General features: G+C 34.5%; 9 protein-coding genes across 9 annotated transcripts; 3 read left to right on the top strand and 6 right to left on the bottom strand.

The window, feature by feature from the left end:
* Positions 1-1040: 1040 nt before the first annotated feature.
* RO3G_15459 (uncharacterized protein) lies at positions 1041-1509 on the top strand (the record flags this gene model as incomplete). Its single annotated transcript, XM_067670043.1, has 3 exons — positions 1041-1235; positions 1286-1396; positions 1450-1509. The coding sequence occupies 3 exons, from the start codon at positions 1041-1043 to the stop codon at positions 1507-1509; spliced, it is 366 nt and encodes a 121-aa protein (XP_067526144.1).
* A 1928-nt stretch (positions 1510-3437) lies between these two features.
* Positions 3438-4342, bottom strand: RO3G_15458 (uncharacterized protein; the record flags this gene model as incomplete). Its single annotated transcript, XM_067670042.1, has 4 exons — positions 3438-3466; positions 3567-3994; positions 4042-4286; positions 4340-4342. The coding sequence occupies 4 exons, from the start codon at positions 4340-4342 to the stop codon at positions 3438-3440; spliced, it is 705 nt and encodes a 234-aa protein (XP_067526143.1).
* A 736-nt stretch (positions 4343-5078) lies between these two features.
* Positions 5079-6236, bottom strand: RO3G_15457 (uncharacterized protein; the record flags this gene model as incomplete). Its single annotated transcript, XM_067670041.1, has 4 exons — positions 5079-5280; positions 5434-5842; positions 5894-6043; positions 6095-6236. The coding sequence occupies 4 exons, from the start codon at positions 6234-6236 to the stop codon at positions 5079-5081; spliced, it is 903 nt and encodes a 300-aa protein (XP_067526142.1).
* A 573-nt stretch (positions 6237-6809) lies between these two features.
* Positions 6810-8725, bottom strand: RO3G_15456 (uncharacterized protein; the record flags this gene model as incomplete). Its single annotated transcript, XM_067670040.1, has 3 exons — positions 6810-7775; positions 7838-8265; positions 8317-8725. 3 exons carry the CDS (start codon positions 8723-8725, stop codon positions 6810-6812), a joined length of 1803 nt encoding a protein of 600 aa, XP_067526141.1.
* A 1569-nt stretch (positions 8726-10294) lies between these two features.
* Positions 10295-11035, bottom strand: RO3G_15455 (uncharacterized protein; the record flags this gene model as incomplete). Its single annotated transcript, XM_067670039.1, has 2 exons — positions 10295-10402; positions 10451-11035. 2 exons carry the CDS (start codon positions 11033-11035, stop codon positions 10295-10297), a joined length of 693 nt encoding a protein of 230 aa, XP_067526140.1.
* An 847-nt stretch (positions 11036-11882) lies between these two features.
* RO3G_15454 (uncharacterized protein) lies at positions 11883-12233 on the top strand (the record flags this gene model as incomplete). The annotated part of the gene is made up of 2 exons (XM_067670038.1): positions 11883-11911; positions 12044-12233. The coding sequence occupies 2 exons, from the start codon at positions 11883-11885 to the stop codon at positions 12231-12233; spliced, it is 219 nt and encodes a 72-aa protein (XP_067526139.1).
* A 1332-nt stretch (positions 12234-13565) lies between these two features.
* Positions 13566-15697, bottom strand: RO3G_15453 (uncharacterized protein; the record flags this gene model as incomplete). The annotated part of the gene is made up of 4 exons (XM_067670037.1): positions 13566-14240; positions 14306-14955; positions 15014-15410; positions 15488-15697. The coding sequence occupies 4 exons, from the start codon at positions 15695-15697 to the stop codon at positions 13566-13568; spliced, it is 1932 nt and encodes a 643-aa protein (XP_067526138.1).
* Positions 15698-16001: 304 nt separating this feature from the next.
* On the bottom strand, positions 16002-16872 carry RO3G_15452 (uncharacterized protein; the record flags this gene model as incomplete). The annotated part of the gene is made up of 3 exons (XM_067670036.1): positions 16002-16484; positions 16543-16688; positions 16761-16872. The coding sequence occupies 3 exons, from the start codon at positions 16870-16872 to the stop codon at positions 16002-16004; spliced, it is 741 nt and encodes a 246-aa protein (XP_067526137.1).
* Positions 16873-17044: 172 nt separating this feature from the next.
* Positions 17045-18873, top strand: RO3G_15451 (uncharacterized protein; the record flags this gene model as incomplete). The annotated part of the gene is made up of 3 exons (XM_067670035.1): positions 17045-17571; positions 17606-17958; positions 18020-18873. The coding sequence occupies 3 exons, from the start codon at positions 17045-17047 to the stop codon at positions 18871-18873; spliced, it is 1734 nt and encodes a 577-aa protein (XP_067526136.1).
* Positions 18874-18901: the final 28 nt, after the last annotated feature.

The raw sequence follows: 18901 nt of genomic DNA, 5'->3' as shown, positions 1-18901 counted from the left end.
CCGAGAATGAACAAAAAAAGATTCTGGAAGAATATAATGAGTGGAAAAAACAAGCCCCTTTATTATATGACATGATCATCACACATAACTTGACCTGGCCAACTCTTACACTACAATGGTTACCTGAAAAATCCCTGTAATTAAATATACTTTACAATAGCAATAGCAACATTAATTGTTTTTAAAAGGGACAGCAATGGAGTTTTTAATCAAGAGTTGCTTATCGGCACTCATACAAGTGATCAGGAAACCAACTATCTTCAATATCTTCAATTACAAGTCCCGAAGAATGAAAAGACCAAACTCGAGATTGTACAAAAGTTGGTTCATGAAGGAGAAGTAAATCGTGCACGCTCTATGCCTTCAGATTCTACTATCGCTGCAACTAAAACAGTGGCAGGCGATGTGCTTGTGTTTGATAGAAAGGATAGTAGTATATTGAGATTGAAAGGGCACAGCATGGAAGGGTATGGGTTAGCGTGGAATCCTCATACAGCAAAAAAGAATCAGTTATTAAGTGCTGGATTCGATCAGCTTATTTGTCAATGGTAAATTTTTTAAAAAAAAGTAAGTTGCGCGAAAATGAAGACTAATATTATTTATGTAAAGGGATATTGGAATAAAACCAAATAAAAATAATGAATTAGAGCCATTACAAGTTTATAAAGGACATACATCATGTGTCGAAGTAAGAAAAGGCATATATTGAATGTTTACAAAGCTAATTATGACAGGATGTGAGTTGGAATTCAGTTAATGATTGTTTATTTGCTTCTGTAGCCGATGATAAAAGATTAATGATGTAAGAAACCAACGAATTTTATATGCTTTCTTAACCAAATACATTTATAGCTGGGATACGCGTGAGGCAAATAAACCTGTTCAAAATATACAGGCTCATAACGCAGAGATTAATTCAGTCGCATTTCACCCCAAGACAGAGTGGATGCTAGCTACAGGCAGCTCAGACCAAGTATGAATAAATTATTTGTATGACATATTCAATAACACATCAAGTCAAGACAATAGGATTGTTTGATATGCGAAAAATGAATGACACATTGTATTCTTTAGAATCGCATGAAGGAGAAGTAAGTCAAGTGGCATGGAGTCCACATGAAGATCCTATTCTTGCTTCAGCAGCAAGTGATCGTAAAATAATTGTATGGGATTTGAGTCAGATTGGAAAAGAACAAACACCAGAAGATGCAGAGGATGGACCACCAGAAATACTGGTAATTATGAAGTAGATAAAAGTTGATGGCTAATAAGAAAATGCATATAGTTTGTTCACAGTGGTCATACAGCCAAGATTTCTGATTTTGATTGGAATCCTGCAGAACCCTGGGTTATTTCTAGTTGTGCTGAAGATAATGTTGTTCAAATTTGGAAAATGGTAAAAATAAAAATATAAAATGGTAAGAAATACGTACTTAGTTATTTGAATAGTCGAAGCAAGTATATACAAATACAAAAGATTTACAAATAGATCCAAATGAATTGGAATAAAGAAAGTTTATTACGTATTGAATTTCTATTGTTGTTATTATATTGGTACTTGCAACACAAGCTCGATTTATGACTGGATCTTTATCGCATACCACCAAGATGACACAGTGACGGTTTAAGGATCTAAGGATCAAATAAGGTGACTATAAAGTAGTAATCTCATCACCAGTAGGATTTTCTCTTTGTAAGGAAGGGTACTACGAGAAAATTTTGCAACAGAACTTATCTATGATATGGAGATTTACGAACATTAATGGCCGCATCAGTGTTCTTTTGCTAAATCTATTGAAAACACCGTTAAAATTAACCCTTCATATCGCATAACCTGATACTGTTTTCTGACAGCCCACAACTGGACACAGTCTACGTTGTTTCAACTTGTAAACAATATGATGATAGAATTGCAGGATATCTATGGTTTAGTAAACAGTGACTAAATAAGTAAAATGCGTCCTAATTAAAGTTTTTCGCACAGAGTATTCAGGTGTTCCATAAAAGACAAGAATTTCTTTTGTTATGCATCTAATGCCAATTTTTATTTTTATCTATTTAAATAAATAAATATGCTTGCAAATCGCTCCTCTCCATTCAAAATCTTATCCATTTCTGCATTTTTAGCAAAGTTTCTCAACTTTATGTATTTTCAAATTTTTTACATGAAAAAGGCCCAACTGGGCGGTCGCTTTAAGATGTACAGTTTAAGTTACCCTATGTTTAGCCGCACTGATTTGTAGTTATGTTAGAGTTTCCATTCCTACGATTTTTCTTTTGATAAAGATGTGTAAGACTTTTAAAGAATACAAAACTGACCCATTGCGTGTATGTAGACTACAGGTTAAATAGCTATAGTGTACAATGTGCCATCATCAAAATCAGTAATGCAGTGGATAGCATCAAGATGAATAGAGATTGGCTGCAGTAATAAATATTCTTGTTAAGGAGAAACAAAGCCAAAGGTGAAGTTCGTGTGGAATTTGCTACTAATGAATATCTTGTAATGCTCGTTTCGATCCAAATAATTCAATCAAATCTTTACAGATTCCTTTTGATCATTAACTTGTAAAAGACAAACTTTTTTTTATATAAATGGTATGCATTTCACCCGAATAAATCATTTGACCTCTATGAATGATAATGCTGGCGCTAGTAGATGTATCAGCACTTTCTAACGATCTTTGAATGTACACTTTACAGTTTTTCTAGATAGTAATTGCTCTATTCATTTTCCCGTATCCTTCTCTTGGCTCTTTTGGTAGAGGAAAATGCTTTGGATCCTTTAAACTGCCAATGGTTTGGTGGTACTCACTTATACTCAATTAATGCTACATCGAAGTTGTTCTCGAAGCAGGTAACTTTTAAACGGCAGGGTAGCTTTTGAAGTTTATGTCAACTACAGATAAGCTAATGCGTTCCCTTTTTGTTTTTACTATGCCGGTGGCAGCGACAACCAGCATAACAATCGTATCTTTATGTTTTGTAGATTGATATTTTTCTAGTGCTTTCTTGAGGTACTTCATCATTGCAACCTTGTATAAACAGTTAAACAGTATAAAAATTAAACAAATCAATTTTACATTTGTGTTTTTTTATTTTCAAATGAATTTGACAATTACGAATCTTTGTAACTTGCAAACTCAAAGTGATTGTACTGCATCTTTTTTTTTTTTGCATTCATTTCGATCTGCAGTCTTTCCAAGCTTTATTTATCACTTATTCTGTGGTGAAATAAGGTCGTGCATCTGGCTTCCTTTGATTAAAGCATTGCTGCCAAGTATTCAAAGAGTTTAAAGTGGGTAGCTGAATATAAATATCATACCACCCTTGACCGTGTATTTTTAATACGTAATCTTCTAATTTAGCAGAGTAAACAGTAACTTGATAATAGGATACGACCGTTCCTTTCTTGGCATCTTTCTATAGAGTAACGATTAGAGTTGACAGCTTGTTTTATAATTGACTATTTACAGAAAAGTGTGAGAAATAGCCCAGCCAAGGGAAGACCATGATGTGATTCATCTCCCATTGTGATAAAAATGGAAAATATCGAAATACTTTACGTATCGGCATTTCACCTTCATGTACTTCAATCAGTTGACATCCATCGCCTGTAGTCGTCGTGGTTGTACTCACCGCGCTTGGTTTCCGTCTTGAGTTATTTTCAGATAGGATGGGCTCATCTGAGTGCAAGATTTGATCTAGATTTAATAATTCACTTATAACAGGTTGTGATTGTTGATCCGATTGTAAAAATGAAAACAAACTATTTTGTTGGTGTCCAAATGATTTTTCTTCTAATTGTCTACGCTGCCTTCTTTCCTTGAGTTTGTATTGATAAAAGGCTTGAACTTTGGGAAAAAATAAGATCAAGAGAGAAAAGGTGGTGGCCCAAAGAATGGCAATGACGATGATGTAATATTTGGTATAAAAGTCGGCTAATGGATTCACAATCACAGCAAACCCAACGAGTGCAGAAAAGAGGATATTACTAATAAAGAATCAGATCGAGTGAATGATGATATAAAAGGTGCTTACTAGACAGATAAGCCCATTTGTTTACATTCACTGTATCGATTGTATTGTTTACCAGCAAATCGTGTCTTGTAAGCTAAAAAGGTAGCAAATAATAATAAGCAAGCCGCATAAGATGTGGACAAGACTAAAAAGACCATCTTTTTGCCCTTGTCTTCTGTAGCACATTTCCAATAATGAGTTGAAAATGAAACATCAAATCTCGTAGGAAGTGGTCTTGCAACGATTAAGCCAATAATCAAGATGATCTATAAACATATAAATAAATATACAAGGCACTGGTATTACTGATATTAATTACCATATCAATGCCTACAATGACTACAACAGATCTTATCAAGTGTGCATCTGTAATGATACTTCTTGTAATAAAAATGTTATTAAATATTCTATATATCCTATAATTCTTGGCAATCATATTTCTATTATTATCTTTTTAGCATCTATACAACATTCTTTCTCTCCTATTGTTATTTACCCTATCACAAGCAAAAAACCTAAACTGAATGTAACAGGCGTAACAATACACGAGGCTGTTGATGGTATGCCGATCATCGTGATAACAGAGCCATAGGTCAATATAAACCCAATTAATTCTAAACAGCAAAACAAAGGACTACTCTTTGACAATTAAGTTTGATATGATTGCTAATGTGTATGCGGCTACCTTGAGACTTTGAATACTTCATGCTTACGATAAATCAAGACTAGTAAAAAGCAAAAGAATGAAAACAAAATACCACAAAAGGATAAGGTAAGGATGACATTTGAAATGGGAGAACCTAGTTCAGGATTTAAAGCTACACTTGGTGGTGAATCTAAAGGAGCCTAGAATAGCGGTTAGTAATGAAAGGGGCAATGATGTTATTGTTAACCTTACATTGTATGAACCGTCATAGAATAAAGGGGCTGACGTGATATTAAGTATACCACCTGTGCTTTGACCTACAACCACTTTATTTCCATGTTGTAAATTATAAACCAAATAGTTCCTATGCATGGTTGTTATTTACAAGTAAACTATACAAGACTATCCATAGCTACCCTGTAGTAAGATCACCATTTGAATCATATGTCATTGGACCTTCAGGACCAACATAGTTTATATTAAAAGCAGGAGGCAGTAATTCATCACCCAGCTCGCCTGATGCTAATTTAAGTAATTGCCCAGTCTGATTACTACTGTCTTCTATTAATTTTCCATATCCTTTAGCCATGACCATCATGCAAGAATAAGCTAACCTATTTGCTTTAGTGTCATGAAATATAGTTTATATTCTCTATTATAAATAGTTTTACCCTTCATAATAGCTAATATTCCTATAGCCAGCAAAAGGATACCTATTTGTTATACATAAACATCTTTTGCTTACTCCTTATTCTAATAGTAGTTACATTTGAGGGTTCAGCTTCGCCCACTGGTCTAAAAAGGATTCAAAAGGAGGATAGCCATACAATCCTAACCAGTTGTCAAACATAAAAAGTCCTTGAAATGCACTTGCATAATCAATTGTTGGTGTGTGATTTGTGTTGAACACGTCGACTTGTGTCTTCAAATCCTCTTCTGCATCGCCCATCAATAGCCAAACATAATTCTCATTCACAAGTCCTAGTTGATTGGCACGGATCATGATTTTGCTTGTTGGGTTGGCTACGACCATAATGATACGTGCACCACTATCTGTCAAGTTCTTGAGTGCACTATTTAAACCGTCATTTTGTTGGTCTGAATTGGTGGGAATGGATTGATATTGTGTGATGTGAATATCCATTGTGCCTGCTTGAATGATGGCTCTTTGATAGACTATATGATAGTAATCAGTACGTTGTTGCTGTAGATGTATATAAATATTACATTGTTGACCAAGTGGATCATCTGTATAGAGGATGCCTAATTTTTTCCATCCTTCTTTAGAAGCAAATTCAAGCATGGCATCAGCAATGATAACTTGCGTTGGTATCGTTCTAAAAAAGTATTTATATTGTGTTTTATCCGATAGTGCCACTATATTTATGACATTAGTGCTTTGTTATTTATGATGTCTCAAATAATTACCGGCATTGGCGGTAAACGAACACTGTGGTACTTGTAAAGTAGAAGATATGAGTGCACTTAAACTTGTCCATGAACTTGAAATATCACCAATGATACCAACAACGCCTTGTTGTAATAAATGTAACAGATGAATAAACAGCATTGGTAACTGACATTTGATTGAGTGTTGTATCTGGAAATGAATCCTTCTCAATGAGTGTTATATATGCACCTGGTATCATTTGTTGTTGATTTATATCATTCACTGCCATTCTTATGGCCGACGAACCACTACCAAGTAACTATGAGCTCTCTTACTGTTTTGTATTAAGTATTATTTACGCCCAAACAATCTTTGCTGTCAAGTTATCATTCTTTTGACTAAAGGGCAATAATACACCAATCTATTGTCTGTAAGTATAAATGTATAGAAAAAGGTAAAATCCTTTACTTTAAGTTCTGTTTTATTTGTTGTATTATATTTTGGTGTAATAATCACTGTTGTATTATCCGTTTGATTTATTCTATTAAATTGATCTTCAATCAACTCTCTTTCAAATATTTTTATTTTCTTTTGTTGTTCCATGTTTTTTATTTATACAAAAAAAGAGAAGAAAAAAAAAAAAAAAAAAAAAAAAAAAGGAAAAAAAAGGAAAGAAATTATATGCAGGACAACAATAAAAAAAAATATATATAAAAAGGAGATGTAATGATATGCGTAAATAATAATAATTTTTTAGGGAGAAAATAAAGGGGTCAACTTCATAAGCCAATCTTCAGGTATGACAGGAATTACTTTTTCACTTATTAAGGTTGGTAGTGAGAAGGGTAGCATATAAGTTGAATCCTTTTTCTCTTTCACTCTTCCTTCTTCTTCTTCGTACATTAAACTTGACATACTATTATTTCGACTTGTTTTCTTTTCTTGAACATACTGTTTTATTGTATCCTCTGCAATTTGCATTGTATATTTTTCAATCTCTTCAGGCACTCGTCTTTCATTCACTTCATATCGATATTGTACAATCAATCGCTTGATTTGAATTGGGTTCAAGAGATCAAACGATTTTATCGTATGTATAAAATCTACAAGATCTGTCAGTTGAGAAACACACTGCAGCAGTTGAACCATCTGAATCACAGGTACCAAATGACTTTCGATCGTCAAGCCTTGTTGTCGAGCCCACTCTTCAATCACGGTGAGATTCATGCGGATCTGAAGCGCCTTGGACCTGCACAGCATGCGCTTGTTGCTCAGGATACGGTTGAACATTTCACATGAGAAGAAGTGAAACAGTTGAGATAAGGCCTGATGGATAATGGTTGGATGCACCTCATACGACTGAAGCACATATAAGATAGAACTCAATAAGTGAGTAACAGAAGTAGGCGAGGATATCGTCTCTACAAATGCTGAGGAAGAAGATCGACGAAAAAAGAAGCGTTGCCAGTCATGAGCAAAGTGAATGACATCAAAGCCGTCGAGTGGCTCAAATTCAAGCATGGCAGATTCAAGAATGTAATCCAGCCGCTTTTGTGAATCGTCTATAAGGGCAGTATAAGCCTTAGAGACGAGCTCGGAAATTAAGGGTTGATGTTCTGCTGCAGAGGCTACAAGAGCTGTGTCTTTTTTGAGATAGTATAATAAATGCGTCAAGTTGGATATCCAAAAGGCTAATGTATGAACATCCCGTTTGTTACTCTATACATTAGAATGTAAGTTAAAATCAATACAAAGCTTTTTTTTTTTTTTTTTTTTCTTACTTGAATGACATCTTTTATTCTTTGAATAGCTTCAACTAATAATCTATCAACTAATTCATTTGTTGAGTAATAATAATGAGCATAACGAGCACACAAAAAAAGAATATTTGCAGGGACATAAATTTCGGACCTCGATTTAGTAGGTAATTTCAGATTGGTGATGGCGACGTTCAAGATGATATCGAGTTGATCTTCAGAAAAGACAAACATTTGATCTGGTAAGCATTGATCCCACATAAACTGTGACTCTTTTACTGTATTAGGGCGTTGAAAGTGCTGCATCATTCTTTCGTTAGTTGTGTTGACCAAGTCGTAGACAGTTGAACCGTGAGTCGAGTTTATGTCGAGCGATGCATTGTATTCTAATAATATCTCGACTACATCGCAATGACCATTTATAACAGCCCACATCAGCGGCGTCCATCCTACTATAGAATGGTTAATACTTGAGTAGTTCGTACAGTATTTATGTGACTTACATTTGTCTTGAGCATCCACTTTTACCCCCCTTTCTAATAAATATCGAGCCACAGGTGATTTTCCAAAGCAACTAGCATACATTAATGGCGTCCAATGTTCTTCTTCAGTCACTGCGTCCAATTGAACATATGCTCTTGTTCTTTCATGGACCATAAATTGTTGTATCATCGCCAAATTTCCCTGTGATGCTAATCGACAGACCATCTCTATCATCTTGACTCTTCTTTCTTGATCCGTGTTCAAGCTTAAATAGCCTTGAAGCATTAAATAATTCCAAACAAGGTCTTCTTCTGTAATAGAATATAAAGTGAATTGAGTAAAAATTGAACTCTGTGTAGATGACCATGAGAATGTATTATTTCTACGTTGACTCATTTCACTTTTATTGTCTTCTTCATCTCTTATCATATTTGCTTTAAAATATTAAAAAAAAAAGAACAACTGTAAAAAAGAAGGGGTCTATTTTATTTTATTGGTGACTTATTTAGGAGAGGGTCCTTATTCGTCTACGCTTAAAAGTGAGGAGAGAAAAAGAAAGAGAAATAATGAGGAGTGTTAAAAAGGGGAAGGGGAGGATCAATTAACAGAAAAAACTAAATTTACATTTTTATTCCAGGAGTAAAAAAGGGAAACAATGAGGTGTTACTCAAAATGCAGTGACGCATTGACTTTATTCCCCACACGCTTTTATGCGTGGATCTCCTTTATGTCATGATACTGTATTCTATGAAAACTGATTGTACTTCTTTTGTTGTAATTCCCCTGGCCAAAAAGTACAAAAGAAAATACAAGGTGACTAGCGTGTTCATTACAATCAGTCAAAATACAAGATGAGTCTAGATAAAAGGGACTATGACAAACGATTATAGCTCCGATATCAATGCATTATGCAAACGCATACCTAAAGATGTAGTGAGCATAATATATTTGGGCAATTTCCTTTTGGAATATCTTTTTTATTTTCTCCTTTTGTATAGAAAATTATTATACAATTTTTATAAAGAAATCTTGTGTGCAATGATAAATTTAAAAAGGAATATTAAGCTTCATCTACCAATCAACTTTACTTTTCCTTTTTGCTACATAAAAAGGACAAATACTATTTATGTAAATACAAAATAACGCATTCTAGAATGTTGAAAAGATTGTAATACAAATTTCGATTTCTGTCGATCCAAAGTTTAAACTTGATGGCCTCCTTTTTTATAATTGCTTGAGCTGATATTTATCTCAAGCAGTGGTCGAATTAATGATTGTCATCGTGTTATTTCATTCACTTTTTTTCTGCTAGTATTTTCAAGTAAATTATATCAATCGATACTCACTCTAATAATGAATGCCATAAACATTCAATTCACAATACAGCACTTTTCTTCTTTTTTACAGTCAGTGAAGGGTTATTCGTGAAGATAATATTAATAAAAGATTGGAATCAAACTGTTTTCTTTAAAAAGGAGGACTAGAATATGATTATTTTTTTTTGATTGGCTTAAACTTTTCGTTCTTTATTTCCTTTTTCTCTGAATGGACTTTAATGAGCAAGATCCTTTTGAACCAAGAAATTCTAATGTAAATACTTTAATGTGTACTTGAAATAACCGTGTCTCACGTTTTTTTTTTTTAAAAAAAAAAGAATAAGAAAACAACAAGTCAGTTACCGAAATGGAATATAATTCAAACAACTGAAGAACAGCAAGATCATCTCAAATTCATTTGTAAATTAGGTAAGAGAAAAAAAAAAAAAGAGAAAAACAAGTAGCCATACGAAAGATTAATTGTCAACAGAGGCAAAGCTCAATAAAGTAAAAGATAAACCATATGTGATCACATCGATCGGTTTATCAGATAATGAAGAAGAACAAGAAAATGATGATGATGATGATGATGATGAAGGGCTTCATTTATTAGGTAATAGTCGTAAATCAGAAAGTGAATATCAAAGTTCAAAAGGATGGTTTTGTTGTTGTTAAGTAATTTTTATTTATCATTTTTATCTGTTCTTGATTTATTTTTATTATAAAATGCGCTATTTGATTCTTCTTTTGATAAAAATGAAATGAATAATGCAAAGAAGTACAAAATAATCTAATTGTTATGTTAATAATCATGTACTATTATCATTTCACTGCTTACCATCAATATGATGCCATGATTATTGTTTAACTTTTGCTTTAGCTCCGTGTTTTCTTTTGCCAATTGATTCATACTTTCTTTCAGTTCATTGTTCTCATTGACCAGCTTATTTTTTTCTTCTTCCAGCGAATTCAAATGCTCTCTCTTTCGCTTGCGTGACAATAAAGCCGCTGCTCTATTTTTTATTAACCTCTCTTGTCTTTTGGTTACTTCTTTTTCTACTTGCTGTTGCTGCTGTTCTTCCTCCTTTTGTATTTCTTGTTTTGCTGGTAAAATAGGAACCAATGGTTGTTTCACGGTACACGACGCACTGTGTTGTTGATGATCACGCTTTTTACGTCCACGCTTTGATTTGCCACTTGCAGGGGGAAGAACAGGCTGAGGTATGAATTGTTTAACGATTTGTTGCGACACTTCATGCTGGTAACAGCCTTGAAAGAAGTTGATCAGTGGAAAATAATGTGATTCGCTTGTGTACAAGTCTGGTTCTTGAAATGTCCAAGAGGATGAGGATTGGCTTGTGGTAGACATGTAGTCTTCATCAAGATAGGTCATTAATAAATCTTCTTCTCTTTCAAAAGTCATTTTTTAATAATGGAAAAGAAGAGAAAGAAGAGAAAGAAGTATTGTTTTATTATTATTATTTGAAATGCAGTAAAAAAATTCAATTTACTTTGTCACGAAAACAAACAAAAGAAATTCACTCCTGAAAATAAACATTCTCTGTTTCGTACAACCTTCTCCTTTCCTTTTCATCAATTTATTTCACAATCCATGTCTTTTACCAGGTCCTCATATTTAATGAGTATAAAATGATTGTAATAATAGGACTAATAAAATTAAAAGTCTAAATTCATATTCATAATCTTGGAGAACATACAGTCTTGGAAGTTGATCAAGTAGAGGAATATGATGTCATCAAATCTTTTATTTGCAAGTCTATGCATTTTGCATAATGAAAAGCTCGTTTATTAAAGATTGAAGAAAAATACCGTTTATAGCTGATCATTTGAAAACATCATCTTTTCTATTCACCAACAAGAGAATTTTACCAATTTTTAATTAGTCTCATCAAGCATAGGGTATCTTTGAATTGACCCTTTTCCTTCTGCTTCGAATGAGTAAAAAAAAAAATATCAGGTTTTATTCATTAAAAAAAAAAAAACGCATAAAAGGGCACTTGTCGGGAATCTAATCAATTCGTACTTGACAAACCTCGATTTCAAGTTCAGTTTTTACTGTGCACAAAAAAGTATTGAAGAGAGGCATTCTTTAAGAGATCAACATCATTTTTAGTAGAAATAAATAGAAACCTTAGATGCATAAGGTGTCTGTGGTATACCTAATTTAAATTATAGTGTTTTATTATACGAATATTTGTTTAACTATCAAATAAAAGTAGATTTTTGTTTTTAATGCATAGCTATATACAATGATCATACAAACGTTGCTTTCTTTTTGGTATATTGAAAAAGAGAAAAAGTAACTTGGGATTTTCAGCTGATCTTTTCTTCAGGTCGCTTAAGGCGGAATGTTCTTTCTTTCTGTTGCTCCTGCTGATGTCCCTGAGGCTCTTTTCTTTTGTTCTGATAGCGTTGAGATCCTTTCTCCTTTCGCTTCCTTTTTTGAGTCTGTAATTTTTTGTTGGATTGTTTCTGCGGCCTTGTCTGTTGCTGTTCAGACTCCTGCTTCTTTTGCTCTTGTTCCTGCTGCTGTCGAAGCTGCTCAAAAGCCAATTCCTGTTGCTGAATCAACGCCCGACGATTGGTTATCAATGGAATAAAAACATTAAAAGACGCACTAGGTGAAAATGATGGATTTAATACGTGTTTTGTGCTCATAGCATCAGATGTTGAATGGGATGAAAAAATAGCTGCTGTTTGATTGAACCATGGATTCGCAGCGGGGACAGGAACCTTCACATTATATTGTTGAGTTATCTAAAAGTAAAATTCAAGTCAATGTTGTTTACCATTAAGTTCATGTAATTCATGCTAAAAGTATTACTATAGTTGTTTAGCTGGTCATTGAATACTCTGCTACCATTCGGCCCATTTGGTGAATTGGGAAACAAGCAATTCTCTTCTTGCTTTTTCCATTGTGTATCTTTTCCTTTCTTCTCTTTTGGTTGGCCATTGTTGTTTTTATTTTTTTTGTTGTTCTTCATTTTTGTAGAATATACAAAAGAAACAAATTCATATTTTCTTTTTAAGCGCGGTTTTTATAGTTTACTAATTAAGGATCTACAAAAGTTATCCAAGGTTTTAAAGTATTGGCAGCTTTTGCTATTCCATTGTTTTTAAAACATTCCTAGAATGCAAGTTTGAGCTGTTACTTGTGCTATTTGACAAACATAATTACTCGGCCTAGTTGTTACTTGTACCTTGAGCCTATCACTAATTCTAGCAGACAGCTTGAAAACAGCTTTCAATTGAGCACCTATCGTTAAGAAAGTAGTTTCAGATATTTTGCTCAGTCAGAGCTAAGACACAAGAGAATGATGTGCAAAACAGAGAGAGAGTAAAGGTAAAGTAAAACATGAATATGCTCATGAAAGCGATTTTTTATTTAAAAAAGTGCAGTCTTGAAAATAAAAAGTAAAAGCTATATTAGTTAAATAATTTCTTTTTCTTGTCGTAATACATTTGACTTTGCGATTAACCCCTGCTGTTGACTAGAATGATCTCTTACGGGATATTAGGTTGAACCAATTGTTCTGATTGCAAAATCTTTTGATTTTACTCCATTGGTTAACAATATCTTGTGTTGCAGTATAATTGATAGGAAATTGTAGATAGTAATTCATGTCAAGATGGTACACTCATTCACACAAGTCATGTGTTATATAAAAGAATAAATAAAAAGACTGAAAGTGTGTTCTTTTTTTTTTTTTTTTTTTTTTTGTATGCTGTTTAAGAGGAACCCTTAAATAATAAATTGTGTTAAATCTTTATAAAAAGATGAAAATAAGGTATTAAATGATCTAAAGAGTATATGTGCTTATAACATGTAATAAACCATCGTTTAATAATAATAATAATAATCCAAACTTATCTACATTAGGTGAAACTTTTGTCCTTGAAAGAAGAGACTGATGAATGGATGAGAAGAGGTGCTAGAGATTTTGATGATTATTACTACTGCTAGGCATTGCCCAAGTAAATTTGCCATCATTCGCAATAATTGCTGGTGGTGTGTCTTGATGTTGATTTGGCTGCTGTGGCCAGAATGTGATGTTTGGTATGTCGCTGTGACCAACATGGTTGGTGTTATTACTGTTAGCATCAGTAGGAACTGAATTCATTGTGATTGGGTATGGATAAGGGGCTAAAGGAAACACAGTAGGTGCGGCTGTTACAGATGAGGCGCCAGAATTAACTGGAGGTGTGATACTGGGCGGCGGTATAGTAAATGAATAGGGTGGAGGAGCTGTGGAAGAAGAAGACGAAGAAGAAGAATGTTGAGTTTTTGTTGGAGAAGAGGTTGATGTGGCCATAGCTTCAGTGTCATGCATGGGTAATATGTCCAGTGCACGGGGTATGGATGAAGGATCATTAACACCTTGGACTCTTTGAATTGATTTCAAGTGTGCACAATATTTATCCAACATTTGATACAATGTACGTTTTGAGAACGGTTTAGGTAATATGTCTGTCATGCCACTACCAATATATTGCATAATATCATTATCAGTAAAATTGGATGTCATTGAAATAATAGGTGTAAGTGCATCATATTGACGAATGCTTCTTGTTGCCGATATTCCGTCCATTTTAGGCATTACAATATCCTAAACATGAAACAAAGTTTTAGTAACAGCAAATTGTAACAAACAGCGGCTTTTTTTTTTCTTACCATCAAAATCAAGTCGTATCTTTCCAATCCCATTTTTTTTAATGCTTCCACACCATCCTTTGCTAAATCAATCGTACATCCAAACACATGTAAAAGTCTCTCGCTCAGATCACGGTAGACGGAATCGTCGTCTACAAGCAATATTCTAGGAGGGACAGTCCAGCTGACCTGCGAAGATAACCCAGATGATGGTTTACGTTTCATGCCAACTGTCGGTCTTTGTAAGCTTGTACCAAGTGTGGGTGTTTGGTCCGCTGCCATAATCTCAATAGCTGGTTTGTTATCTCTTACTGACATATTGGATGAAAGCCGACCCAGTGTAACAAATGTAAGCCCATCTGCAGTCTTTAGTGGAGACCCGATTAAGCTACCAGCATTCATACTTGCAGCAGCTGCAGCGGCAGCAGCAGCAGATATGGAATTTGCATCAAAGTCGTTACTAAGAGGTATTGGTGGAGGTATATTCATCTCTTCCAATTTTATTCTTTTCACGTTCCTGTGTTGTTCACAATTCGGTGAGTCTAATTTCGTCGTATGATTCAATCCTAATTCTTTGTTAAGTGTCTCAATTTGTTCCGCATTTGCTTTAGATATTCGATAATAAGAATTCATTAAGTTCTGAGCTTCTTGCTGATCTGCATTTGATTCTTCTTTTAAAAAAAAGTAAATAACATTTTTCTTTCCTTTTTTGTACAATTGCGCCTTTACCGTTTCCTGGAGTTGAGTTGATCAAATGCAAAAACTCTTTAATAAGACTATCTTTTGCTGACAGACTGGTGTTTAAATGCTTTAATTCACTTGTAATGTCTTGATCTGTCTTTACTAATTTAGAAATGTTACTTTCTAAGGTGACGCGAGCTGTTTGAAGTTGATCTATTTCGCTCATCATTTTATTTGTCATTGCTTGAACTTCCTTCAAAGGAGCAGAGGCCAAAGTGGTAGATGCAGTCGATGAAGTATCTATTTGAGGATTCCCGTCCTGCTCAGCTGTACTATCTTCCTTTTTTATTTGCTTGGAAATTGCCCCTCCAGGAACTTTTCTTTTTATCTCATCCAATAAATCTTTTCGATGTCGAATGAATTTTGGATGAACAAACTCCCAGGCCTATGCAAATTATATGGATTAATACACTTGTCGAATTTCAGGAGAGACGGAGGGAAAAGGGAGATTTAATAGAGCACCTGATCACCGTATGGCCTTTGACTGTCTTCTAATTGACGCACTTTATGAAAATCATATTTATTTAGCTGTCGAACAAAGCTTGCAAAGTTGGAGTGTTTAAAATGCTTTGGTAAAACTGTGCGAGAAAACTCTATTGTATCTTTAACAATAAACGTTGTCCCATTTGAGCTCCAAGATAAAGTATTTTCCGAAGAGTCATTTTCCAACATTCTATATTATTTGTGATTAATATGGTTATATTTCTTTTTTTATTTTATTTCCTTTATTACCTAAATAATTTTTGAATAAAGTCAGGAACAGCACTACCTGTAAATTCCATTATTTTTTTATTATTTCTTTTTCCTTCTGTTATGTTGTTGACCGACATGGCTTTAAAGCATATCAAGGGTTTTAGTTTTCGCAAATAAAAGAAAAAAAAAAAAAAAAAAAGAATAAAAAGGTGCCATAATTTATTTGTTCAAATTTGTTTCAAGTCACAATAAATCGCTTTCTAAAAATTTCAATCTATTTTCGTTATTGCCAAGCGCCGTGAACCTGAGGTGGATATCCCATTGGTGGAGGTGGAGGCATTGCCGCAGGATAGCCTGGGGCTGCATAGCCCATAGTAGATGCCATTGGTGGACCACTAGCATACAATTGATTTGGCATTTGTACGTTTTTCCTTGCTTCTGCTGCCAACAGTCTTTCTGCTGCAGAACCGTGTCTCTCTCCTTTACCATCTTTCTTGTATGCATAAGATATCGTAATCTGCTTATTCATTAAATATTGTCCATCCATAGCTTCAATTGCTGCATCAGAAGATTCGAAATTATCAAAGCTGATAAATCCAAATCCTTTAAGGGCGCCTGTATCTGGATCTCTTGATACTCTAGGCGTGTTCACAATTAATCCAAATGCACTGAACGTATCATATAATAACTTTTCGTCCACCTCAGGGTCCAAATTACCTATAAATAGCGTTGCTCCAACATCCAAATTCTTTCTATCAGAAGTGGCCTATATTTCATAAATGAGTATAATATAAAATTTCAAGTTAATTTTATACAACTATTACCTTATTAACACGAACTGGTTTACCGTACAAGCGCACTTGATTCATAACCCTCATTGCATAATCTGCATCTTCTTCTGTTAAGAATTCTACAAACCCATAGTTTTGATGTGTCTGCGTTACTCGATCTTTGGGTAAATGTACATTCACTATTTGTTAAAAGAAAATGATCTTAATAAAATGCCTTTCTATTTGTAAACAATATTTTTTGCAATCTTTACCAACTGGGCCAGCTTGCAACATTAGCTCCCATATAAGAGATTCCGTACATCTTTCATCAAGATTACCAACGTAAACTGTAGCTTCTTGATTACGTTCAATTTGTTGTGCCATTTAATTTTTTAAAACAAGAAAAGATCTAAACAAAATGCCGTGTCTAAATAAAGTCATAAAAGCAGATTTTCTTCTAAAATATCCAATCAAATCGAAATTTTAACTTTCCAAATTCTCCTTATTTTCTTTGGTTTTTTCTTTTACTTAATAATATATAATAGGAGAAGAGGGGATGAAAGTATTAAGTCAACTTCTTGGAAGATATTCAAAGCACAAGAAGCCGTTGATTCTTTTTCGCTTACCAGACACAGATATAATACTTTATCGACTATCAGATATTATACCACTATTCGATTTACCTCTCATTTCTTTTAAGGAAGGGCACTATGAATATTGCTATAGAGATCATGAAGATACTTATTTAAACACAAAAATATTATCTAATGTCGCGCTTCAGCATAGCAAATATGTATTAGTCGAACTCTGTAAACTACAACCAAATGATTATCAAAAAGGATTAGCGGATGCCATACTTCAAGCATTTCCTGAATTTACTCGAGCTCCAAAAGAAGAACATATTTGGGAATCAGTACAGCTACCATTAGAAAATTTGGACGATTTTATTGAAAGAGAGGGCGAAAAGGTAATTAAAATCGAACCGCCATCGCCTTCATCTATGCATCAACCTATACCAGAAACAAGAGGCGCCATGGCTTTAGATAAAGTTTTATTGAATTCAAAAGAATTAAGGCAGCAAAGGTAAAGAAAAAAAAAAAGATTGATATTTATAAAGAAGTTATGAACCTGCTTTGCCTAGTATTGCTGATTATGCCAACAAGCGACAAAGAATTGATGGGTTTTTACATTTGCAGAACGTATCAGAAAGCGCCGAAAGAGAGAAAATGATTTCTTCTTCAGCTTCAACGCAGCTGGCGAGAAAGATATACTCTTATCCTGCAGAAGAATCTGAACAGGACCAGCAGTCAATGAATAGGAAGAGATTGTCCATTAAACATAAGAATGCTTTGAATCTAACCATTTTTGCACCTTCTTATCATGAACAATTAGCTGGCGTTCGTTCAGCTCCAATCAATTCAAACTTTGGTCAGGCTGTGCTTCATCACCAACATCAAAAATCAAGCTTAGGTTATTAATTAATGAATATATCTATCATTCACTCCTAAAAGCCACTTTTTTTGTATAATAGCTTGTGTAAATAATCAAAATCATGGTTCTGTTCAACACAAGATATCCATCGCACCTGCTCCTGCAACGGCCAGGCCTGCTTATGCTTACCAGCCTTCACCAAGAAGGCAAGAATTTGCTGTACCACCCATTGTTCCCTCTCAACAGCAACCACCTCACTCTGCTCATCCAACCAGTAGAGAAAACTTGAACTTCCAGCAATACAGTGCTACGTCCTCCCATTTTAATTTAAAACCCCATTATACTACACAACGAAATCACGAACTTACAGCAACCTCAGCAGCGAACGTGTCCTTGCCACCCAAGACACCCACCACAAGCTCATTTGCAGCATTACAGCGTCAGCAGTACCTTCAACCCTTTGAACACCTATTTGATACCATTGAGACCACGCGTACTTTAAAGACCACCTTGGATGATCAGATCCGACGCTCTTCATCACTCATGCAGACCCTTCAAGCCTCAGCAACTACGATTGAAGGACTGGTGAGAAACCAAGTCAAGGAAGTCCAGTGGGAAATTGTATCCCAAATGGAAAAGAGAATAGATGAACTTTTGAGACGCATTGAAACATTAGAGGTTCGAGTGGGCAAAAATGACAGGCAACAACGATTGAGTCATTTGGAGCCAAACTCAACTACACGCTCTTTACCTTCTCCGTTGCCAAGTGCCACAAGAGAAGAGAGAGCAGTGGCAGAGGATTTAGTAGCCATGTCTGAGAGAAGAAATGACGAGCTTCAGACACCACCTACCATTGTTCGATCGCAAAATGATATTGAACCACATGAATACCAAACAATGTTAACCACCCTTCGTGATCGTCTGGATCGTTTAGAGAGGCAAATCGAATCCTGAAAATTTAACCTCATCCTCTCTTCTTTTA

This window comes from Rhizopus delemar, genomic scaffold (assembly GCF_000149305.1).
Source record: "Rhizopus delemar RA 99-880 supercont3.16 genomic scaffold, whole genome shotgun sequence".
In the NCBI taxonomy this organism is placed as follows: Eukaryota; Fungi; Mucoromycota; class Mucoromycetes; order Mucorales; family Rhizopodaceae; genus Rhizopus; species Rhizopus delemar.
This window is presented reverse-complemented; position numbering and strand designations above follow the sequence as displayed.